Source organism: Pagrus pagrus (assembly GCF_965226575.1).
Source record: "Pagrus pagrus genome assembly, chromosome: 11".
Classification (NCBI taxonomy): Eukaryota; Metazoa; Chordata; class Actinopteri; order Spariformes; family Sparidae; genus Pagrus; species Pagrus pagrus.
Genome location: NC_140195.1, coordinates 29,465,801 through 29,492,729, shown reverse-complemented (window position 1 = coordinate 29,492,729; position 26,929 = coordinate 29,465,801). Strand labels below are relative to the sequence as shown.

The 26,929-nt window shown below is 39.0% G+C and overlaps 1 protein-coding gene across 4 annotated transcripts in view; it reads right to left on the bottom strand.

The window, feature by feature from the left end:
- Positions 1–26,929, bottom strand: part of prkcz (protein kinase C, zeta) — a 136,213-nt gene that overhangs the window by 37,885 nt on the left and 71,399 nt on the right. For all 4 annotated transcript variants that reach the window (XM_084366365.1, XM_084366366.1, XM_084366368.1 and 1 more), the window contains 9 exons: positions 21,665–21,796; positions 19,164–19,254; positions 16,366–16,421; positions 15,832–16,026; positions 7,750–7,847; positions 6,656–6,742; positions 3,424–3,559; positions 2,998–3,085; positions 2,592–2,711 (listed from right to left, as the gene is read on the bottom strand). In XM_084366365.1, coding sequence (XP_084222491.1) covers positions 2,592–2,711; positions 2,998–3,085; positions 3,424–3,559; positions 6,656–6,742; positions 7,750–7,847; positions 15,832–16,026; positions 16,366–16,421; positions 19,164–19,254; positions 21,665–21,796 — 1,003 coding nt within the window. The remainder of the gene's footprint in view (positions 1–2,591; positions 2,712–2,997; positions 3,086–3,423; positions 3,560–6,655; positions 6,743–7,749; positions 7,848–15,831; positions 16,027–16,365; positions 16,422–19,163; positions 19,255–21,664; positions 21,797–26,929) is intronic.

Genomic DNA, 26,929 nt, shown 5'->3' with positions numbered 1-26,929 from the left:
GTATGAATATATGCTCCAACCGTTATTTCCCTTGGCCTTATAAGGCTTTTAAACTGCTGTATATGACTCACTAATGTAAATATGAGTAATGTAAATATGAAATAAGTTTGCTCAAATGCCAAGAGATGTGACAGAATGACGCAGAACAAGAGCGCAGTGAGAGACTACAGCAAACAAAAACTAATTAACATTTGAGAGATATAAAATTAGCCCTGTTTTTGAGATTCCTCCATTTTAATGAAGCATACCATAAAAGCCTGGATTTACACAGGAATAAATCCTTTACAGCCCAGAGCTGATTGTTATTCCAATACATGGGATCTGTTTTTCCCACTCTCAGAATATCATTAATGCGTCACATTGGGCTAAATTAACATGTTTTTGTTTAAATGGCAACCAAAACAGCCTGCCATATGCTCACAATACTCATACTTGAGTTCCTGCTATTCCTCCATACTTCCTTTACCTTAAAGGTACTATGCATTTACATATGTTAACCACTTAATATTGCCAATGTGTGAATGGATTGTAATGTAACTTGAATTAAACATCCTTCGACTTTCTTGGTGGTCTGTAACAGTCAGTAGAGTGATTTCTATATAAATATAAATAAATATATGTTTTTGTTTTTTTCTGGGGAAATCCAAAGGATCCCAATGTGTGCTCCTGAGTGCCTCCCTTCCACTCCCCTTCAGCAACAAGAGTGTGCAAGACTAGCCAACATTAGCTTAGAGATAGAGAAATGGACCAGCACCATCACAACAGAGTCAACACAAAGTCCAGAATCAAAGATAACAATACTACAAGGCATATGAAACATATTATCTTATGTTAGCAGGCTTGCTAATGCAGACAAAGTGTTAGAGCTAGTGCAGAAAATAGGCTTATCTGGAAGTGTTTAGTACGGAAGCCAAGAACGGCCACGGATTTTTCTTCTTTTTATGCACTGTTATCTCGTGATAACAACTTATTATCTCGTCATCTTGATATAACAAAGATTGTTTTCTCGTGATAACGAAGTAATTATTTTGTTATCACGATCTATGGTCAGCCGTCTGTGAGACAAGGGCGCAGGGACCGTCTACAAAGTGCAACCCCAAAAAGAGATGCTACAAAAAATATTCAGTAACTTCACTATTATTCAGTGTAGTGTCAACAAAATCACTCCACACATCAATGGTCTCCTGCTGGTTATACTACAACTGCTAGTTTGGACAAATGCGCTTCTGCATAATTTTGGGGAATTGAATAATATTCAATAACTTGACTCTTATTCAGTGTAGTGTCACCAAAATTTGTTCAAACCAGGGGTCTCCCTGTTAGTTATACTACAACTGTATAATGTCATGGCTGTCTCGTGGCCACTGCCTTTGAACCAATCAAATGCACTGGGTGACTAAGTCACCAGCCAATCAGGAGCAACTTTTAATTAAGCTCTACCTGCAGTGCTCATTTTTCAGTTTTTACTGCAAAGCCACTATGATTAGGAAATACATTTTCAATACTCAATGCTTCAGATTCCATTGAAAATTTGCCTCTAGAAATTCCTCAAAATTATGCCAAACCACATTTGTCCAAACTAAGTATAACTTAGTCACATCAGTATCTAAACATGACTCCCGAAACAGCTGAAAGAGGACACAACCAAATTGTAAAACACAGAAGCTGTTTGAAAGTACAAACAGGACGAGATCAGCCAACAAGCTAACTGTAATCTAAGCTAAGCTAAAGCTAGCCAGTAAACTGCAACATAGCTACGTGGCCAGGATCTAGTTGCTTCGAAATGTTAGCTGATAAAGTATTTTGCAAAGCTTGTACTATCATGCAGTATCATGTCTTTACAGCTACCGTAATTAGCAAATGTTGGTATTCTATCAACATAAACTAAGATGACAAACATGGTAACATACCTGCTAAACATCAGCACATTATACCTTTTTATTGTTCACATGTTAGCTCTCTGATGTTTGCATTTAGCCTAGAGTACAACCTCACAGAGCTGCTAGCATGGCTGTACACTCTTGATTACCGTGCTAGCAGAACAGCCAAAGGATAGCAATGTCTGTGTGTTGGTCCATCAGTCTTTTTGTCTGTCAAATAGATTGCCATGAGATTTGGATGGATATTTATGTTTCCCAGAGAATTACTACAATGATTTGAATATTTTCTCTGGCAAAAATTGTCCTTGACCAACTCTTGTATTCTGGAGATTAATGGTTAAATTTTGATATAACTTGAAAAGGATATTCGCAGTCCCAGATTAGCAAACAGGTAATTGAACGTTTCCATTTCGACTGGGCAGATGCCAACAAAATTTAAAAAGCATTCATGCTACCCCAGAAAATGAATCCTTTCAATATGGACATTTGTTTCAGACCCGGCCATTACTTGAGAACTGTATATTTTGGCATAACCTTAACCTTATAGAAAAAGTATATCCAAAAAACCTTTCACAAGTGTCAAATATCTAGTAGGGTTTCAAAATGACAACTGTTTTTTCCTAGTTCAAAGCCCTTCTCTTAGGACACTGGTGCCATGAAAACCCTTTTTGCAGTAAGTAAAATTGCAGTAGTAGAAGTATAAACGCAGACCTTGAAAGAGGTACTCCTCTGTGTTCATGTCAGGATTGTCGGTGATAATGTCAAATGGGGACCTCCCAGCCATCATCTCAAACATCAGCACACCCAAAGCCCACCAGTCCACACTGAAGCCTGGGAGAGCACAAAACAATAAGACAAGGTATTCATTTAGCTATACTGTATATGTGGCATGAAAAGACATGCTATTAGCAGGACTGTTTTCCAGATTCCATAAATCACTGAGACTTTGACTTATTTGGACATATTGAAAAATCTTGTGGTGAGGTACGTGATTTCAGTCTATCCTTTAGCTTTTTCTTTAAAATGTAAAGTATCATCATTAGCTTCAAAACTAAGATATGGTTGTTAGGATCAGCTTTTGGATATAAACTTATTCCAGGCTGTCTCCTGTGCTCACCGTAGTCCTCTCCTCGAAGGATCTCAGGTGCAATGTAGTTGGGTGTTCCACAGAATGTACTAGTGGTGTCACCTGGTCTGATACCCTCCTGAGAGAAGAAGAAGATGAAGAAGATTAAAAGGGGAAGATGGAGAAGATGAGGAAGAGGAGGGAGAAGGGGAAGGAGAAAGACGAGGAGAGGGAAAAGAAGAAGAAGGAGAAGGAAGAGCAACGAGAAGAAGAAGATCGAGATGGTGAAGTGCAAAAGTGAGAACAGTGGATATATAAGAGGCAGTGTGGAAGATATGATATCTGTGAGAACATGAATTGTAGACGAAAACAAAAAAAGAAAGAGGCCCTGTTAGTGTTTCCAGTCAATACAGATCTACTTCATTATTGATAAGCCTATGCCAGCAGTCCATGCAGTCTACTGAAAAGGTTTCTTACTTTGCACATGCCATAGTCTGTGAGCTTGATGTGTCCTTCATGGTCCAAGAGAACATTGTCCAGCTTCAGGTCGCGGTAGATGATGCCCTTTTCATGCAGGAAGTTTAGAGCAATACAGATTTCAGCAGCATAAAATCTGTGAGGGAGAAATACAGAGAATGATGTGTCTGAAGATTTCCACTCATACAAAAGAACATCCAAACCTTTAGCTCTTGATAGTTGTGTTTGTCTCATGTGTACATACAGTAAGCCCCAAAGTCACTGACTTGTAAAAGTCATAACGACCGGTTCAAGCAGGTTGGACCTGATAACATTTTTGTTAAATTTTCCAACAATGTATGATTTGAGTGATGCAACATCATTGAAAAGGGTCAATAATATAACAGTACAGAATTGAAGACTATCGCCATCACCATTGTCATTAAGGCCACAGAGGTAAATGGTGAGTGAACTATGGCTGTGATAAGAAGGAACACGGCTTCATACTTAAATTTGCAGCACTTTAAATGACAAATATGTTTCAAGCATTGCAGCTGTATCCATAACAGTCCTGACATGTTATAATAAAGCCATTGCACAGCATTTATTGTATGTAACAGAGACCTATGTCCGAATGCCAAATGGCCAATACTGTAACAGATAGAGGGCCAGCAATGTTATAAATGAATAAAGAGCCAATAACAATAAAAGCAAATGAATGAAACTTGTTCACCAAAGACTCAGAAGAAATTGTGCAGAACAATTTTTTAAAGAAAGGACAAAGAAAGCATTCCTGTAGGAATAGTACGTGAGAAGGTTGTGTGAGGCCTAACAGAGAACATTGCCATGGTTCCTGAGTGTCTTCATGCTCCGAGAGGATGAACTCTTTCCACTCTGATCTGTATGAGTGTTGCTCTCGTGCCACCCTCAAGACTAAATGTCAAGATATCTTCTTATCACCAATGATCTTCTGAGAACACACATGCTAGAAAAGTAATGATCCCACTTGTTTCTATTTACGCCAGTACCACACTTATGTCTATGAGCCCAATCAAAATGTCCCCCCTGAGGCCCTCAGCCCTGAACCCTCATGGATTTAACTGATGTTACCTGGTTAGTGTTTGAGTGAGTAGAGGCTGCAAGAACCTGACACGGTAATAAATATGAATGGGACATCACTCTGTGAAGTTTAATTTTACCTTGTGCTTTGGAACTTTTTATTTTATGTTTCAAAATATAAAATAATAATAATAATAATAATAATAATGATAATAACAAAAAACAGAGTACACAAAGAGAAACATATTCAGAGGTTTCTGGAAAAAAACCTCCATAATATTTCAAAAGCTCATTACTTAGAGTGATTTAAAAAGAGAATCAGTTCCAGGAGAAAATATCAGTCCTAAGGTGGTGATTTAGAAAAGTTTTGTTTTACGAATAAATATTATGAATAAATGTTGCATATTGAATAATGAAATTAATATTATTCAAGACATATTCAACACATTCAGGAACGCAATTATCTGGTTTATCATTGTTTGTTTGTTTTTGTTTTTTCAGCTTCCCTAGAAATCCAAGGTTACCCATGTTTGAAGCCACAATGATATGACCTGTAGGTGATTCACTCAGGTAAAGCCTGTAAAATTGCAGACTTACAGAAAGTGGCCATAAAACACTCAAAATGTCAGCCCTCATGCATTTGACGATTTGACAGTGGGATAGCCCTGAGACTGGGCCAAACTTTACATGGTTAGCCCACTACTGAAGAGATGTTATGCACAATGTCGAGTGGGCGATTATGTGGCTGAAGGCTTCTTTTAGTGATAGAAACCCTGGACAACATACTCAAACCAAATACAGAAAAAATATAAAGCATCTATTATACACATGCAGCAAATTTAGTTATTTTGAAGTGATCACTGAGTTTTGAGGTATGAAGGACTTTAGGTTACTGAGATTACTGTATTATACTTATTATGGAGAGTATACACGTTTTATAGAAAATATTATTCTTAAAACCCTACAGTTTTGACCATGATTCGATGTACTTGCTGTGCGTCTTCGGTGAGTCAGTAGCATGTGTAGGTTGTGTGCATTCTGTGTCTAGGAGATAAGCCTTCATTAACACTGACAAGCCTCTCTCTGTCTGCCTGCTGTAAACCCATGATTGTCAAACAGTGAGGGAAAGACTGTACTGGAGAGATGTTTGACAGAGAAATCACAAATCCCACATCGCTCCCCCACGTTTTCACTGTGACAGCCTCCATTGTACACCGTTGTTTCATTGCTGGCATCAGACTGATAGAAGACGTGTCCTATCAGCAGCACCATCCATCGCCCACCGGCCCGCCTCCCCCACAGCGTGGGGGAATGCGGCAGGGCTCTATCTAAGAGCGCTGCTCATGAATATGTACAATCATTATAAGTGATTAACATGCTGCTTTGCATATGTACAGCCACTGTCTCTAGAATACAGATTGCAGGGGCCGATAGGGGCCCAACGGTGCCTCTCTAAATTACCCAGCCTTTGATCCAGCATTTATCAGAGCCGCAGTTGGAGTGCCCCGCAAGTAGACAGGCACAATGAATTATGGGTGCTCATTATATTTCTCAGAGGTAGGAAAAAAAGAGTGTTAAGTTGGGTTTTGGCAGTGTTTCTACGCCGATGAAGAGCTGCTAAAGCATCCCATTAAGCATATGTTTGTAAGGAGTACTTATACGAAATATGTTGTTGAGGAAGATTTTCTATAACCAAGCGCAAGCACTCACAGCTGTCCTACACCACAAAACACAGGATGCTTTTATGAAACTGATGGTTTTTGTCCTAACCAAAAGAAAAAAAAACTACTCACGCCCTGTACTTCACATAACACCATCATGTGAAATACAACAAAACCCATCCGGAGGAGGTTCAATCAGTCCAACCCAAAATAGTTGCCAATTGCATTGATGTGTTTCCTGTGTAGCTGACAGGGCCCACCAAAATCCAATCATAAATTCACCCACTTCTACTTCCTCCTATGATCATGCTGCCTATCCCTGCAGGCATCACTACAGTACCTCAATTGGTCCGAGACAATGCATTTGAGAAATGTCAAAGCAAAAGTCATTTCGCTTCATATACAGTATGTTAAAAAGTAGTACACACACAAGAAACACACTTAGAGACTAAATCTGCATGTTTAAATTCTGGACTGGGACAATTTTTTATATGTATGTATGTAAACAGATGCTGTAACATCTGGATGTTTACCTTGCATGTTCTTCTGGGAGCTTCCTTTGTCGCTGCATATGAAACATCAAGTCCCCGCCGTTTACATATTCAATCACCAGAAATAACCTGGAAACCAGAGCATGATGAGAAAATCCATCACACGCCACTGATACTGTTTGACAGAGGCTGGTGGAAGAATGTTTAGACAGCATTGTTTTAAAAAATGTGAAAAATAAAAGAATAACAATTTGTCCTGCAGATAAAAAAAGGACCTGCCAACAAACATAGTTTAAAGAGCCAGAAAGTCCACATACAGTATGGAGGACGTAGGGGTGAATGGGTGGTTCAGTCACAGGGCTTTCACCCACGAAACCAGGGTTTAAAGTCTGTGTGACGCTAAAAGTCCCTGGTGATTATTTTAAGGATGTAACAGGACATGTTTGCTAACTTACCATGACCATGTAATGAGAATGTGTTGTTTCTACAGGAAGGCGAGGTCAAACTGACAGTGACCAGTGGGTCTATCAAAAGGTTTGGCATCATACCAGCTTGCACTTTGATTTGATTGTTGTTGTTTTGAGAAGTCATACTCTATATATCTTTAAATACATTTCTCCCAACATAAATGTTATCTGTTGACTCTTAAACAAACAGTTCACCAAAAAATTGGGTGAAATTTTGTGAATCCAGAAACGTTTTGTGGACTATGAAAGTTGTTGTCTGATATGCAACAATATGAGAAGCTCGTTTGTTGGAGATTATAATACAAAAAATATATTTCAACATTTAAAAAAAATAAAATGTGCTGTTTCAGTACACTGATGTAATGTTTGGCAATGAAAATATTGTTTGACTGGAAAATATCCTGCCTGTGTTACATATCTTCATCACAGATAACCACCACATCTGAGGGATCACTGCAACAAATGTGTGTATACCAGCTGATATATTGATCTCATATATCTTATTACTCCTTAAATATTGGTATTGCCAAGTCCAAAAAATTGAGTATCAGTCAGGCTATATTGAAAAGTTCTGTCAGGTGTTGAAATGCCGCTGTAAGTGAAATGTACTGGCTTTAAAAACTGTGCAGTATGAGCTCTCATAAAGTGTCAGCCTTTTCATGCTCTTACCGACTTTCTGTCTGGAAACAGGAGTGGAGACCTACTAAGAATGGATTGGTGGATGCCTGCTCAAACACATGCTTCTCTGTCTGCACCCAGTCAATATCCTGCAGAGAGGAGGAGAGACAGACAGAGGCAGAGGTGACATGAACAAAAGATAATGTATTAACAATCAATTTGTCTGATCAATAGAATTTAAACAGACAAATGGAGACACACTACGCTACAGATCAAACATGTAGTCAGTCTTTAGAACAATCATGACAGTATTCTGGACCGTCTTGTTCCTTGGACTGTTCCAGTTAGGGTGGACCTTGAATTACATGCCAAAAGATAACCGGGCAGCAAGAACACATACTTGTCTACTTCCTGGGTGTGGTCACAGTTTAAAAAATGTCATGTTGGAGCACTCACTTGCTTGATTTTTGGGGTGTGGATGGAGTTGTAATGTTTGAGTTGATATACAACATAAAATCAAATATGGCAACACCAAAAACCCAGGAGGCAACAGAAACTTAAGCAGTGATGTGGTGATGGCTTTAAACATGTACAATAAATAACTAATCAAGTAAAACACTTGAAAAAACAGTTTTTTCTAATGTAAAAGGATCATTGTGAATATGTACTAAATTGTTGTGTTACAGAATAGCCCGTTATACCAATATATGTCATATTATATTATATATTATTAATTAACATATAAGGCCAGAAACAGGGTCCACTGACGTATGCAAATGCAGATGCGACTCTTCAAGCTACACAAGATTTTTTTCACACAACATTGCACTGTATCGCCTGAAAATCGTAACGCAATGCAACTGTGAGCTGCAGCCTGCGGGCACGATAGCATGAAGCAACAAGAGAAAGCTGGCCCTTTCTGTTTGGGTTCACTTCCACTCAAAACAACGACCAGTCATGAAACTCAAAATGAGAGCTGAGACCCATGAGTACTGAGTACTCATGTAAAAATGTAGTAGTAATATCTACTAAATAGTCATGGGTTGGAACGGGAACATGTTCACGGGTGTCACCATGTTTCTGGTAACAAGTAAAGTACCATCAAGAAGACATGAAATGCAGAGCAACACATCAAACAAAGATAAAAATAAAGACAAGTCTAAACAGGTAGATCTTCAGCTGCTTTTTAAAGGCCAAAGGGAGATTGTTCAAAAATGTAGGAACTTTGCTGAGGTGGAGCTATTGTATTATATTGTATTGTCCATCCATCCATCCATCCATCCATTATCTGAAACCACTTATCCTTTTCAGGGTCACAGGGGGGCTTGGAGCCGATCCCAGCTGACATTGGGCGACGGCGAGGTAAACCCTGGATAAGTCGCCAGTTCATCACAGGGCTGAAAAATATTGTATTGTATCGTATTATATTGCACTGTATTGAAATGAAATACATGTAGTGCTGTCAAATATAAAGTTGCTTTAAATGGAAATAATGAAGTGAAATAAATATCTCTATTCTTTATTAATACAGCACTTGATTAGTTACCCTCAGCACTGTCAGTCATTAAGCAGTATCTTTATTTTCTGGAGTAGCCAGTGTGTATCATTGTTATCAGTCAGCTGAGGTTTTAATTGTTCTAACTATAGTTATAGAGAGCTGTGAGGGTTTGGCCTGAGGGGAAGATGTTTTATGCTGATTTAAAGTGTCATTAAGTTGATGTTAGTTAATTTTTTATGTTAGCTACGGTAGACTGTGTCTAAATCTTGAGTTCCCCATGCTGTGCTTCATCCCCATATGGTTCATTTACAGCATCAGAATTGAGACCCTATGCTGTGCATATGATACCAAATTCCATCTGGTCAACTCATTATTACTCAAAAAACATATCATTATGCAGAATATCACAACACATCTTGTGTTGGTCATTTCAGCTGCTTTGGTAGTTGCACAGTCGTCTGTGCAGCGCTCCTACAAGCTTCCTTTGATGTCAGGCATTAGACTACTACAGGGATGAATTATTAAACTAATGTGCATGAATAGAGCCATGAATAAATTAAAATGGGATGTGTAATCAAAACATATGGAGGACTTGATCATTTCCTCGAATAAAGAATTATTATCTTTGTTAAGGTGTCAGTTTTGTTTTGTTATTCAACGAGCAGAAAAATGTGGATTTAACACTAGAAAGCGTTCATGTGAGGAAAAGATGAGAAGTTGAGAAAGGAAGTGGAGGCCTGTAACATGATTTATGTTGTCCTGGATTACTTGTACAGATGTTGGAAGATGCAGTAACTCTGGACAGTGATACTCGGCCTGGCTGCATGAGCCCAGTGGTCTGTGTGTTTTTTAAGGACTCAAATGTTGAGCAATAGTGCCATCTAGTGGCCTTATATAACACAAACAGCAAAGCCAACAGGGTGCAGCTCTCTTCTTTTTTCATGCCTGTTTTTCTCCACCATCAAATGTGTCGTCTTCTTTTTGTTTTTTTAATTTGCAATGTCTCCTTAACCTGGGTACAAGGTGTCCCTGTTGTATTTTTCTGGGAGTGTTTTGCAGGTGCCAAATGTAAAGTCGTCAGTGACATGAGCTGCACCTGGGCCCAGTGCAGTCTGCACATACTGGAAATGCCTGCCTCATTCCTCCGTCTCTCTTTGGGGGAGACTCCCACTCCCCGGCAGACCTACATCTTATTTGTTGTACAGAAATGTAAAACCAACACCTGGTGGATTTACATGCTGCAACAATTTTTGTTAAAGGAACAACACCGAGAGATAAAAAAAAAAATTCAGTGAATCAGACAGTAGACAATCCCGCCCCCATGTCGATGGAATGTCATTTGAAGTTTTAGTCTACAAAACAATTCTGGACAACATTTCACAGTAAAACGATGTTGCAACATTCTCCTAAACAACTGAAGTAGATGGGGATTTGTTTAAAAAGGTAAAAAACAACCAAAAAAGCTCCATACAGCTCATCTGGTGTAATCTAAGTCTCTGGAAGCCACAAGATCCGATTTTGATTTAAAAAGACATCATTTACACCCTTTTTAAAGCCAAATGTATTTACATTTACATTCTTAAACAAACCCCCACCTACTTCAGCTGTTTAGGAGAATGTTGCAACACCATTTTACTGTGAAATGTTGTCCAGAATTGTTTTGTAGACTACAAAAACTTTAACACACTGTTTTTAATCGACATGGGGGGGTGAGTGGAAAATGAATCATTTTTGGGTGAACTTTTCCTTTTATATGCATCATACTTTTTGAACTAACTAACTTAATTATGCTAAGCTTGGCTAACCATGTTCTGTATTTAACACAAAGACACAAGATTGATATATATATTTAACCTAATGTGTAAAGGTTTTGAGAATTCTGTCTCCAATTCAATGGAGGTGGATTTCAATTAGTTTGTGGTTCTCACAGCTTTGAAAATAACATTTAAATTCACAACATCTCTTTCCAGAAATAACATCCTGATCACACTGGACAGTCAACAGAAGACACCGTTATTTCATGGGGGGTATTTCTTAAACACGTCTTAAAACCTGGACACATAAAACCAAACCAATCTGCTGAGTGGCTACCATCAGAAGTATGTGAAATAACCTTTGGGTGAACTGACCCTTTAAGAGGCTGAATATGGAAGTATTGTGATTATCCTGTTTCTTGGACTCTTGTGAATAAAATGTGTCTTAGCCCACGGAAATAAGGACACACTGTGCTCTGCCAGCTACATTCACATGTAGAATATATAATGAATGTGAATGGTATGTATGTCTGCATATTTCCTGCTTTAGGGGCATTATGCAGACTTTTCCTTTTTGAAATGAATTTCGCGTCATGTTCATCTTGCAATTCATCTCTGAAATAAAAGATGCTAAACCCGGATTTCATCTTCCCCTGTGAGTCACCCACTCACTTATTCCTGCTTCCTCCTAAGCCCCTTTTTCCAATTCATAAGCTTTCTGCCACTTTTGTGCCCCCCCCCTCCCCCCTCCCCCCTTTGTCCAATTCCTTTTGACTCATTTCTTTGAAAAGCTCCAACCAGTCTCTGACTCAGTCATCATCACTCTGTTTTACGGATTCCATCTTTCCATCTCTCCATACATCTTTCAGTGTTCTATCTCCGCTCTCCCTTTCCAACTCATCCTTCCATCCCTCCTTTCCTCACTGATTACTGCTCTTAGACCTGCTACAAAATCCAGCGGTTCTCAATTCATGCCCACGGGACCCAGAGCCATGCCTCTAAGTCTAAGAATGTGTACTGAAAACTTCATACACAAAGTATCTCAAATTAATCTCCTCATCCATGAAACACATGTGACCCACTGATTTCTATCTATCTGTCACAAATCCTGGACCAGTGCAGAAGCCGTACAGACCATCACATATTGTGTCTTCCATGAGTTTCCCCCTATAGCGCAGTACACATTGGCTGGTCTGAGAGCATCACATCATTTGATGTCTGCAGCACAAAGCAGAGGTTGCAAACACACATAAAAGTAGACAAGCCACTGGAGGAAGTGAATGTGATTAAACTGCTGCTTTTCTGGAGCAGTGACGCATGTTGAAGCTGGGAATTAGGGCAGTGATATAGCCACCAGTGACGTCACCTCCATGTGGGTTTAAATAAAAATCAATAGGTGCAGGTGTTCTGACGTGCATGATAATCTGCTAGTGTGTGTGGCACAATACATCCACAAGAATGAACGGATGGGTCACCTTGTTCCTAATTTATTTTAGGCCATCCAAAGGTAAAAAGAGCTCTTTGCAAAGACAGTTTGACAGTTTACTTTAAATGTGCAGAAATTGTCACACCTGAAGAAAATATTAACATTTTCAATCTCTGTGCTCTACAAATTCATCTCTGGACACAAAGCAGCAGACTGCAAAGATCACCTTTTTTTTAAAGTCCCCACCCAATCAACAACTTCTTTTTGTATCTTACATTTGAAGGTCCTTCACTGTGTAGAAAGATGTTTGTGCAGGGTTTGACTCTAGATGGCTGTTTTTACATTTATTGCTCCAAGTGTAAATGTTCTCTGTGCTGAATGAAGTTCTGATTATAAGACGTGTGACTACAAGTGCGATTTGTGGCATCACAAATAATATGAAGGCCAATCCTGGTCCAATACTCGGTAGACACAAGTGCAACATGGAAACTTGAAGCCTCCAGTGCACATACACTGAGAATGAAGAAGTGTAAAACACCAACAATTACACTTGTAAAAAGAATATATTTGCATATTCATTTATTCATGCAATTTTAATGGGGGAGAAGGAATATGTGCCATTTTAAGGATTTTAATGTGTTAACTAGAAAATACATTTCCTGCAGAAAATGAATTATTAGATAGCTGAAATGCCCATTGCTGGAAATGAAGAAAGTGTCTTGCATTGCAGTGCTGACCAGTCAGGAGTCAAACCGCCAAACCTGCAGATCTCACAAGGTGTGTGGACATGTGCTAACCATTCTGCTACTGAGCAACACAGTAGAGGAGAGATCATTGTTACCGATGAAGACATCTCGCTAGTGACACACCAAGTGAAAATGCTGCAGGTGAAATCAACTGCCTGAATTCTCCATTAAAGAGTCAGGGTCTGAACCGGCATTCTTGAGGTCCACTGTATGGACACGCGCTTGATTCTCTGACCACTCAGCCACTGAGCAGGACAGCAATGTGTGTGTGTATGTCAGCATGTGTGTATAAATGTTGAAAAAAAAAAAGTATTATGAATGTGGAATATTTTAACATATCTAAGCCTTCTGTGTGTCAGACTGAGTCTGACACAGTTTACAGTTTAGTTGTTAAAAACAATTTGGAACCAATCACACACTGCTGCAGATGTAATCAAGAAGTTAGAAAGAAAGAAAGTTAGAATTTTAGAAATAGTCTACTTAAGAAAGTAAAAGAGGTATCGTATGAAAAGAGTCAAATACAAGCATAAATGTCCTTGAGCAGAACATTTTGAGATTTGAATGGTTTCTGTAGCTGAAAGCATGCAGCAGTAGTAGTGGACAGAAATATACAGAATCAGAATTTTCTTCAGTCACACATGAAATATTTTTTATGCCATAATACAAGTACAGAATAGTCACCAGGTTATACACAAATCGGTGACTGAACAGGTATTTAGAATAGTGAATGCAATTCCAGAATGCATTGCAATATTTGCCCGTGACACACCGCTGGATATTTTTAAGGAGACCTTGGGACAATTTCAAGTCATGTTTGTGGGGACAAAAACATACCAACATGTACCACGTATCTGAAGCAAAACCACGATCTCCTAAACCTAACCAAATCTAAAGCACAGCACTGTCACAAAAAAATATAGAAAATGTAACGTAACAAAACGTAAAGTTGCAACATAAAGAACTGAACAGTTTCAGCATGGTTTACAGAAACATACATTGCCAACATTTACTCTGGTGAGAGGATTGTACTAAACATAATTCATAAAAAATAAGACCTGAAAAAACAGAATTATCCTTGAATATTCAGTGCCTTTATGTTGTCAGACTCATCTTCAAAAATGTATGCCCAGCGACCGCAAAGGTCACATTCTTGAACATCAACAGCTGTTGATGATATTTACAGAGTGCACAAAGTGGAAATTGAGTGAAGCAGCTATCACGTTTCCACTTTCTCTTTTTGTAATTTGGTGGATGACTCAATATCTCACAGGAGGACCACTTGCATTAAGTGTCTTGATCGTCTGTTTTAAGTCCACATCAAATGAAGGCTACTGCTCAAGGTACCATGGCATTCTGAGATAACAGCAGAGAAGAAAGCTAATTTATGTACCTTTGGTCTCACTGTTGTTTGGTGTAGTGACAAGTGTATTTATAACCACACTCTTAGAGCTGACTTGGTCTTTCAGTCACTCTGTCTTGTATAGCAATAACCAGTAATAAAGTACACTTAGCTATTAGGGGTGTCATGATTTTCCAAATCCACAATTTGATTTGACTTTTGATTTCTTGTCAGCACTGATGGCTATGTTATTGTTAGACTTGCATCTGGATTTGTACAACCAATTTCATCTTTAAAACTAGAATGGCACTCCACCTAGGCCCCTCTAATTCAATCAAGCCTAATCAAATATCTCTATTTGAGATACATTTCTAAATTTCTATGGTTGTCATCAAGGTCCATGCATAATTCCATGAGAAATTACTGAAAATGTAGAAAATTGCTGAATTTTGCAGTGTTGAAGCAGCAATAGACAACTTCCCCCCGAGCATTTCCAAGTGGTTTAACAACACTGAACAAACCAAGAGTTTATTCAATCAATCAGTCTATAATAGAAACTGCGTGCCTGGGGGCAAACAAAATTGTAAGGTAGAGGTGTATAGGCAACCAATGTAAATGCTGATGATTACATTATATTATACCCATTACATTGTGCAATCAACATTTATTTCATAATGGTATATTGAAGCAGAAAACCTGTCTATTGCCAGTTTAAAGAAAGTGAGAAAAAATTCCTGGTGTCTCACCAAAAGTGAATGGGGTCTTTTTTGTCCTGAGACCTCCATTAGTGGAAATTCGTTCAGTAGTTTTTATCTAAAGCAACCAACCAACAAACAGACACGGACGTTTAAAATAACCTCCTTGGTGGAGGTAAAGAAAATAGAGGTCACCAACATTTTGACTTTATCCTGGTGGCTTTTTGCAGGTTAGGGTTTGCAAGTTCAGATAGAATAGAAATTCAGTTTGTAACAACGTTTGGTTTCTCAAATCTCTCCTGCGTTAACACTCTGAATTGATTAAGGATCTCAGACAATGAGATCAGTTTGAACTCTGAAACATCTCAGATACTGTCAGAGTTACCCTTTTTTCTCTCTTCCCAGTCTGTTGTCTGTGTTAGTGTTCAGGGATAAGTGTCTGGAGGTGCAGCTGCAGGCTACTGGTTAGCTAGCTATGTCATCTTTGAAGCATTCCTGAAAGTTTTTTGTTGCCGTGGCACGCAAATGATTGCCTTTGAAACTGAATGCTCATTTTGATGGATTTTTGATTTAATATCAAAATCATGACACCCCTTGTAGCTACAGTATAGACCTATCCTTCCTTTCCTGTCTCACATCCTTGACATCCTACTGTAGGTATGCTTAATGCCTCACCTCATCATCATGGACCAGCTCCTTTTTCACAACCTTCATGGCATACACCTGCTCGTTCTTCTTTAGCCGAACCAGCAGGACCTTGGCGTAGCTGCCACGCCCGATCACTCGGATCAGGTCAAAGTCACCCAGCCCAAGGGCCAGGCCCGGCGACAGCTTGATGCCATCAATGCCATCCACGACTGCTTTGATGTCCTGGAGATTGGGGGGATGGTAATATTATGAGTGTACGGATACATTCAAAATAAATATGTTTGGTTAAAGCTTTAGATATTTGATTTTTTATATCCAAGTTTTATATAGAGGAATTACAAAGCAGCAATGCTTTACAAACGTTTTGAAACAAAAAATCATTCTTGGCCTTTTTTCTAAGTAATATGTGTATGTAAAAGAGAAATCATTTCAGCTTGAAAGGCGGATTAATTCACAAACTATAAGACCAAAAAATGAACCTGCAAACTTAAGAGTTTCACATTATTATCTATTAAATGAATTACCAAAGTCAATTCTGTATTGATTCAGAGCCCTTCTCACCTCTGTATCTCCATCTTCTGTTTTATCCACTGTACAGTTGTGCGGTAAAAAAGATACTGTAAGAAACAGACAAAGAGACAGTTACTGAATTATGACCATATGGAGGCAGTTTCAATGTGTGCACTTAGAGATTTGACAGTTTTCTGGCCAGCAGGGGGTGGTAGAGTACACAGAATCAAGCCCAGCCATCCACAGGAAATACCAAACATGGTCAATCCACAGGGGGACCTCCAAACAGACTCTGACATCAGCTCACAGGCTCCTTTAATAGGATGTCAGACTGTTCTATGGGATCCCAATCAGAGAGCACTGATGTGGTTAGATAACAGCTGAGAGTCACATAGTTACATAAGAGAGGATAGTGATAGTGAGGTCAATCATTTGAACAAAGTAGCCAATCTATTATTCATTTGTCTGGGGAATCCAGGAATCACACTTCTACTGTACTGTACATGTCATACAGCACAAAAAGGGTCTTCATTGAATGGCGGAGGAAAAATGCACTTTGTAGATCAACTGATAACCAAGAAGGTCATGTTTTCTACCTGTGTGTGTTTGTTGGTTAGTTTGTCAGCAGGAATACACACAACTCCACGACCCCATTAACTTTTGGTGTGAATCTGGATAAAGGGACAGATCCAGGAATTTTCTCTCACTTTCTTTGAGATCTGGTGTTTTTCAGCACTTCTATTCATTTTCTCAGGGACTAATGCAAGGATCCTGATGAAAACAATCAGGCAGATAGCGGCTGGTATCTATGAGTGAGTACGAGAGGGAGACTGTTGGGCCTTGGTGGAGGTGGGTGCTATTCCAGCTTGTTTATTCATTTCTTCTTATTTAAACCCATGGGAGCGGTGTTAGGTCATGTATGTTTGATGGCCATGATCAAAGGTAAACTCAGTTAGAAAGATATGGCTGGTGGAAGCAGCTCCACGGCAACTCGCCACACCACACGTGCAAGCCGCAGCAGTGCAGTGAGGCAGCTGTCACTGTACTGTGGGTTTGTAATCCTATTTCTACAATTTTGTCAAAATCAAAACTTCACGATCATCTCCTTGATTTAAAGATTTTTGCCATTCATTCTGCACAGGCCAAAGCCCCATCATAACAATGTTAACCCAAGTGAAAAATAATTTGTGCAAATGAAATGAATTCTTCCTTGAACAACTTTACAGACTTGGGAGAAGTTTCAGGAAATCGGGTCAGTAGTATTTCTATAATCCTGCTGAAAAACAAACAACCCTAACTGAAAACATAACCTCCTTGGAGGAGGTAATAATTAAACCTTAAGAAGCCACCAAAATGTTTTTCTAAAAATCTAGTGATTTCTTTTGTTTATTGATACTTTCCACCAGCCACAATGAGCTTTTTTTCCCCAGCTTCTGATAAGAATAGTGTTCATCTTAATGGCACCCTCAAGAAGCCAGCGTTTTTTAATTGGCATACTGACTAAAAACTTTTTTGTCACATTTCCAGTGTGAACACACTGCATACTCAATACCTGCTTAGAATAAGTATGTAATGGGGATTTGGGACACAGCCACAGTGATCCCCCTGATCCACAGCTGCACAAAGTCCCAAGGTCTCATGAAAAACATTCTGATGATGGCAATGGATGACTCAGCTCAGTATACAGCCCTTTGGATGAGCCATCTCGCTTTTGAGAGGGTTCCTCTTTTTAATCCTACAGGTACAGTACACTTGGTCAAAATCAAGTATATAAGCAGTGTCCTTCAAATGCATGTTACACACTGAAGCATAGCTCAAACCCAAAGAACTTTTCCCACTTACAGTTATAAAACAAGACAGATTTTTTCCATTCTAATGGAACTGGACAACCATAGAATCACCATGAATTATGTTTAGGTACTGTATACTGATAATAGCATTAGTCACTGTGATGTTCTTAATGGACTATTATTAAACTACTCATCCATTAGGTTAGCATTTCCAGTTAGAGGAACGGTCACCCAAAATCTAATATTTGATGTCTGTACAGTGGTTTGAGATACAAGGCTATGCTCTCATTACAGTGGCCCCTGTCAGAGGGTGGGATATTTTAGGCAACAAGTGAACATTTTGTCCTCAAAGCTGATGTGTTGGAAGCAGAAAAAATGGGCAAGTGTAAGGATCTGAGCAACTTTGAATTGTGATGGCTAGATGACTGGGTCAGATCAATAAAACATCAATAAAACTGCAAGTTCTGTTGGGTGTTCCAGGCCTGGAGTCGTTAGTACCTACCAAAGGGATCCTGGGATCTCTGGCCTTCTGGAGACTTGGATTTTGCCTGACGAGCTGTATGAAGCCATTATTGTTTTTTTTCAGTTGTTTTTTACATTTTATAACAAGTCTTCAGCTACTGTACTTCAGGTGATTAGAAGAATGCTGCAATACTGTTTTGTTGTGAAGCTCCAGAAATGTTTGTGGACTATGAAACTTCCCCTGAGTTTTCATCAGCATGGGGGGGAGGAGATAATGACTGAAATTTCATTTTTGGTTGAACTGTTACTTTATCTGGATTGCCTCATCTCAAACTACTGCATACACATCCCTTTTCAAGCTATGAACTTCTGTTTACATTTGCCATAGCTCATTATTAGTTCTCTTGAGAATTCGGTGTCATCATCATCTTATTTACTATTCTTCACCAAGTTGAGTGACATTCAAGTCTGAAGATATGGAGTAAATACTGAGCTTGTACATTGAACATTTTAGACATTACAATAAACTAGAGCCAATAACATGGTAGCATTCTACTCCCTTGTTAAAAAGAGAAGAAAAAGGTTTCAGTGACTTACTCCCATCTGTGTCCTCTGCGTCATCCGGTGGAAGGTCCACCTCTTCACTCTTGGCATCTGAAGGGGGCTCCTGTGATGGCATGACTGGATCCTGAAAAAAGACATTCAGAAGTCCACCTAAATATCCCCTGACATGGCCCCTCAAATAACAACTGAAATATCCACTCATGGTTTTACACTCCTGGAAGAGCGTGTGATGAATCATGTTTGTAAGGACTAAAGAAAAGTCTGCATTTGGAGGTGCCCTCAGTTAATGTGCAGACATGTTGTTACTTGAAGACTCTAATGATAATGTGGGGGTTTCACTAAGAAAAGGCATTCAATCACATCATCTCATCAAGCCTCAAAGTCACTTATCTAGTTCTGAAGATACCGTGCTGAAGCTGTGATCAATTCCCACTGCTGACAGGACAGGTCATCCAGTACCGAGCTACAGTACATTGATTTTCTAGTCAGAGTTTGGTCATCAGCACTGATTTTTGGATCTTTGTGTTTGGTCAGATGCCTGCTTTGTGGTTAAATGGATTAATTACATGGAGCACACTTGTTTGCTGTCACTAAACTAAAACTAGCTTTGTAGAGTTGTGCTTGAATGCATTGATCTAACCCAGTAAGCAAAGAGTGGTCTAGATCACGTCTTTTAGACATCATTTCAGGACATCCAAGACGTCTAAAAGACGTCCTCTGGGGAGCCAGAATGAAAGTTTTTAATACGTCTTTTCTGGACGTTGTATAGACATTAATATATTGTTTATCGACTAATTCTGGCTGTCAGTGGATGTCTAGATTATGGCCTGACTATTGACATGGCCAAGCCATGATCTGGGCGTCCATTGACAGCCAGAATTAGTCGATAAATGACGTTGAGAAAAGACGTCCAGTCAGGCCATAATCTAGACATCCACTGACATCCAGAATTAATTGAGAATAGACGTTCATACTGGCTATGATCTGGACGTCCACTGACAGCCAGAATTAGTGGATAAACGATATATAAACGTCTATACAACATCCAGAAAAGACGTATAAAAAACTTTCATTCTGGCTCCCCAGAGGACGTCTTTTAGACGTCTTGGATGTCCATAAATGATGTCTAAAAGACGTGATCTAGACCACTCTTTGCTCACTGGGAAGTCTGTGCAACTACAGCACTTTCTCAGGGACATGACTGTACAATGTTTCTTATTCATTTACATGTATGTGTGCTGTCAGCAACTGCAAGATGGGGGTCACAGGGGTACTGAGGAAAAGGCTGAAGGTAAAACTGTAGGATCATATTAAAGTGCTATGTTCACGCCTAAAACAAAACACTTTAGTTTCTTCCTGACTGCAGCTGGCCTCATCAACAGGCCCAGGACCCCTGCTGAAATGGACTTATATACCTCATCCCCAGCCCCCATCCCTCGTAGTCACTCCAAGTTACATTAAAGGTATAACAATTACACATTTAAATGACGAAAACTGACTGGTCCTGTGTTATATATTCTGTTTAGTTGTCTACTAACATTGTTTCCAACAATGTTCAAACCCAGAGAAATCCTTGATTTTGCTCAAGGTAACAGTGCGTTTTGTTAGCTCTGGGGTAACACGTGTACCACCGTATGAGACATCAGACAACATGACTAAATGTAATGTGAGTAAAACTTTAACACATCTGTGAACACTTCTGTCTGAGTCACATCAGATAGATTTTAATCAGCAGTGGTGGTTGTTTAACAGCTAAGACAGCAACTCCCATGATGCCATGCTACTTCAATTTGCAGGAAGTGGTTCTGAAGAAAGACAGTTGATTATGGAGTCACAACCCAGGTTCACAAACACCAGTGCTTTGGGTTGGTGGCTCCTCAGTCATCGGTACTTAACAACCTGGGAATGAGACTCGACTGTCATCTGTCTTTCTCCAGAATGGCTTGTTACACCTTTCATAATGAAATCAAACTAGTCCTTTGTTTTCATTGTTTAACTGAGGGACCCCTAGCAGCAGAAAAACATACAGTACAGTGCATTTACACATCCGACTCGATGCATTACATGAACTGGATTACTGTCTTGTACATTGCACATATTCCTTACACTTTATACTGGATACTTTTGCATATTCCTGCCTGAAACTGTGGAGCTCTCTTCTTTTTTTATAGGTTATATTGTATATATATTCTAAGATTTTGATAATATTTTGTCATATTTTATTGTCAATCTTTATGCTTCAGGACTTCCAGGACTTGCTTTATATCTTTTTGATATTTTCTACCTTATGTTTCTTGGCAGTAAACCTGATTGTGATGAACACGTACAGTATACTGTAAGTAAAAGACGTTTATAAACTTGTGCCTTTATCACAAAATACTCTCCTGTAGAGGGAATGTAATCTTCATGATTCACGTCGGCAACATGTAAGCTTGATCTCAGAGTGCACCAGAATGCTGACAGACTGTGCTGGCGTTGGATGTGACAGGCTGCTACTGTGCTGCTTGCTGCTTGGGACATGATGAAATACTCACCATAAGCCTTTGGCAGGTCTGAGGGATGAGTCTGTGACAGCGCTTATGGACCAGCAGTTTGCAGTTGATACACTTGTAGCCCTGCCTGCCCAGCCCCCATATCCTTTCACTACAGTGGCCACAGTAGGCTTTCTGTAAGAGACACACAGGACAGGACACAGACAGGTTAGTCTTTAACTCACAATCACTGATTTTTCATCAAGGGAGCCATTTCAAGATGAGGTCATATTTTTTTCAGCACTGTCGGCAATGCCATGCTAAACTATTGCATCTGGATTTGTTACAACAACTGTCACTTACATTTTGAAATTCTTCTTTAAAATGACAGGGGTGTGTTACAACAATAGCGTGACTTTATCCTGGTGGCTTTTTGAAAGCTCGGGTTAGGCAGGTTCAAATATAACCTTCCAAAAATAAAGTTTCCAGAGTTCAACAACAAACACAAAGCTTCAGGGATTCAACAATAAAAGATAGAAATTCAGTTTGTACAAAGTTCAGTTTTTCAACCCTGTGCCAAGTACACCATCTTCTCAAGCAAATCAATAAGGGATCTCAGACAATGTTATCTCTTCACCTGTACTGCCTTTAAAGTTTCAGCCTCATTTTTTCAACAGATTTTCAATTTAGAATTCAAATTGTGACACACCTCATGTCTAGTAACTAAATTTAGTATATGTGTCACAAAGTATCTGTGGTCACAATGAATTTCTTGTTTGCTCGTTCTTTGATTAGATATTTCCTGATCTAAATTTGAATAAGGATACGTACCACTGGTGCACTGAGCAGTAATATGGACTTCACGTATACACTACTCAAAATCAGTTAGGGATATTGGGATATTTTAGTGTTTCACTTCACGTTTATTCTGGGAAACATCTGAATATTTATTTTGTGTTTTGTGAATATTTTTTGTCCCCAAAAATAATGCGACAAATTTCATTCGACTTGTATTGCATATCCATGCACATGCAAATATGCACCCATCTCCCAAAATCATTAACTAATTTTGACAGCCTTATAAATTCATATGGTGAAGGTGATGGCAAGTAAGAATCTTTTTACACATCCAGCAGGCAGATACAGACCGACATGTATCGACCGACAGCTCCCTTATTCATTTGAATAAAGCCAGTCAGCCAAAGCAGTGGAGGTGCCAACGCAAAGTGCTCCAACAAAACAAAATAAACAAACTAAAAAATACCAGGTCAACTGGCAATGAAGTGCAAAGGCAAACACACACTTCTGGCAGATTATTTTGTAACATAAAAGCTGTATTTCTACTGTCAACTGTTGCAGACTGTTGTATTAACTGCTCCCCTTAAACCCAAGCCAAAAGTAATTCCTCTTTCTTTTGTCATTTTAGACTTGATTTTCTATATATGTGGAATTGCAGGTTTGTCCGATCATTTTGGCATCTTCAGCTGACCTGCTGTGCACTGACAAACAGACTCTAGAATACACTAGGTAATGAATTCATTGGAATTATTCATAGGACGTGTACCAATTGAACACTGCCTCTACTTCACCTTTTGTTAGTGCAAATGAAGTGGTGTTATTTAGAAATTAACATCTAGGAATGTACTTAACTGTATTAATTAAGCATTTAAAGACAAATCTTTCAGCTCTGTTGAAGAGGTCTTAAAGCATGTAGTGTTAGTTTCATATCATGGTTGAATCATTATGGATGAGTCAAGTCAACTGTACAAGCTACACCAAACTGAAATGATATATTATATAGTAATATATTGTGCATGTGCATACTTGTAATTTTCACCATGTTACAATAATTATCATTAATAAATGGTAAAGTTATAGTTAATTCAACCTTAGTTAATAGTTATTTCACTGTTAACAAACAATGAAATGCTTTTTAAACCATTTATTAAGCAATTGTAAAGGTTTATAAACATTAGTTTACAAAACACAATTGCTTAATTAATGTATACAATGCATTTCATTGTTTGTTAAGAGTGAAATAACATTTACATTTAGTATTTATTAATGCTGGTTATCAGAACGTGTCAGCTAGTTTTCTGATTTGTTTGCATTGCCCCAGCTCTATTATTTATATACAATTGCTATCTGGTGCTCAGTACATAACCATGTCTGATGTAGGCTTCTGGATGGCTTCTCGCCTCTCCCTGCTCTCACACACATCTACTGTAAAGCTGAGACTTAGAGTTCACTCTCTGTTACATAATATGATCTCCAGAGTGTTTGTTCTTTGACTGGTTCTTTCTTTGTGGTTATTTTTTTAGCTTGTCTCTTAACTTGCTACATTAGTACCAAAGAATGTTACGTACATCAATAACTCTGTCACACAAAGTCTCACTGGAGACTAAACGCATATGATGCAGTGTGTGTGCTTCTGTGTATCGACAACATTCATTCACGGGGTGTGTGTGTGTGTGTGTGTGACAGTGTAAAGAACAAAGAGCCCCAGTCAATGCTCTGTTCCCATGGAAATGCTTCAGCAGGACTTCAAAGGCTTCCTTCAGTCTGTCTCATCTAACTCTACACAGAGGTTAAGGTGTACATTTATGAATTAATCACAAACTTTTGCCTCTATCACTCTTCCCTTCCATCAACAGCACAAACAACCTGACAGTAACAAGCAGTGTAAGGTAAAAATAACTTTTAACAATGCCTGTCACTGCGTCAGGCTTTGGACAGGCTAGAAAACACCAGGAAGTGTTATTAGTTATGCCTTTTATTCCTTAAAAGACATCCAGTCTCAAAGGTTTTCCATTCTCATGTTCTTTTCAAGTGCCTTTATATCAGAGATCTATGAGCAAATAGGACTATGATACTACAGCCAATGCTAATGGCTCTGTTGAGCTGCACTTGGTGTTTCAAGCTAAATGCTAATATCAGCATGCTAACAGGCTTGAAGTAGCAGCACTTACACAGGAATATATTTGGCAGGTATAATGTTAACCATGTTCATCATATATTGATTAAGCTTGTTAGAATGCTAACATTTGCTAATTAGCACGAAACACAAACACAGCTGAGGTTCATGGGGATGTCATTAGTTTTGAACTAGTGAAGTGCCTGTTCAGAAAGGACTAATAGCCTGGCTTCTGGCACTGCTGCTTTCCTGACAACCACTCATCCAAACCTCTGCACACTTGACACTGACTGCGTAGGGTTATCATAACATTTACATCAAAACTTAAATCAGCTGACACCTCGTCAGGTATAACCAGCACTTTTGAGAGAGAGAATTAACCTTAACCCTCGACATGGTCTTGGTTGCACCTACATTTATTTTGATGTTGATTAACAATTCTTTATCATTAGTCGATTCATCTAACAACTAATTTATCAATTACTCGAAGGACATTTTTTTATTACTGCATAATATAACAAGTAATTTTCCCACATTAAATATAAATGGCCAATGCACAGAGCCGGCCGGTTCGGGAGGAGAGAGTTGGCTGCAGAGCCAGACTGTCGGGAGGAATAAGCACCCAGAGTCACACTGGATTTTCCTCTGAGCTGGATCTGTTTAACGGCAGGAGGAGAGCTCAGAGATTACTTTAGAACTATTGGGATTTACCTTCACTCCTATTATCAACCTGACTGCAGCAGAGATCCATGTAGGTGACCTCCATTGTTGGGTGTTTATGTCCTGTAATGCTGACTGCTGACGGCTGAGAGGAGCTGGAGGGGAAGTGCTGCTTTACTTCATGAACATTATAGGGAGGCGAGGGGGAAAAGAAGAGAGAGAACTAGAGTCTCTGGTGAGTGCTGAGTTTAGTGAGTGGTTGACCTAAATTCAAACACACAGACAAAAACACACCCTTGGTGCATGTCGTTGCTCGCTAGTATATGCCTAATGTACAGTAAAATAATCTGGTCGTTTGGTGACACCAGGTGAAAATTCACTACACTGGTAGTGAACACACCATCACTGCTAATGAAAATGACGTGATGATGCACAAATGTTCATGAGATAACGTTTAAAAGTTTTATTAATTTGACATTTAGTGATGCTTGCCGACTTCCTTCCTCACTCCCCGACTCTCTTACTGAATTTTAGTGAAAGGCGAACGAATGAAATGCACCTTGAGTAAACTTGAGGATTTCTCTGGGTGTAAACATTGTTGGAAACATTTTAGATAATGAAAGTATACCTGTCAACAATTATGTAACAAAAGTCTAGTCCTCTTCAGACATTTGAATGGGGGAAATGTAACATATTAAATCTCTCAAAGACTGAACAATGTGTTGAAACTACAGCTCTTACTTGCCACTTAACAGGCTGAGGTTTCAGGTTTAGACAACCAAATCACAGATAAGATTGCTTCCTAGCTTTTGTGAAGCCAATGTTTCCCAAAGCGGAGTCCAGAAAGCACCACAGGTTCTGAGTTAGTGGAAGAGACTCTTTAGTATTATACTAAAAAGACTTTGGTCCAAGTCATATCATTACCTACAACTTACAACATAGATTTGTAATTAAGCAAAAATAATGATCATCTTTAAAGAATTTTAAAGACAAATATTTCTGGTTCCTGTGTTGACAAGAAATCCAACTTCACCTTCAGTCAGTACTCAGCAAGGAGCCTTCCAAAATATCAGACTGCAGAGAGACATTCAACAGCTGTCCAGCAATGCTTCTATACCTCAAACCACCAGAAACAACTGATCCTCATCAATATGGCTGCATGAGAAAGATCCTCCTTCCGTGCCAATACACACAGTAATTACCTCAGAACAACATCAAAAAGCATTGACTATATTGCCATCAGGAGTTGTTGTACTGTTTTCAGAAATATTAAGATATAATCTAATGAATCTTTAAACTTCACGTAGGAAAATCATTTTCAGTTTCCACAGAAAGGAAAGGACATTTTCCCTGGAACAGTTTAAAGCCACAACAAAACACGTAATTCTGCCAGAAAAAAAGGTTGTGGAATTAAATTGGTGTACTTTATTAGAGGGCTTTGCATCATAGAAGAGTCCGTCAGTCTCAAGCTAGACCTAGCCGGACAACTCACTACTGCTTAGTGCTGCAAGAGAGAGGTAATCTGATTCCACTCCAGGAATTCAGCAGTCCAGCACCTACATCACATTTCAAGGACATACAACAAACTGAACAATCCATCCTGCTGGATAAACTGGAATAACAATTTGGTCAATTATATTTCTAGGGAAACTATCAAACTCTATTACACAGCAGCCACCAGACTGAAACCAGCACAGATGAGGGAAGAGTTGACTGTGGAGGTCCACAGTCCTGCAGCTAGGGAATAAAGTGAT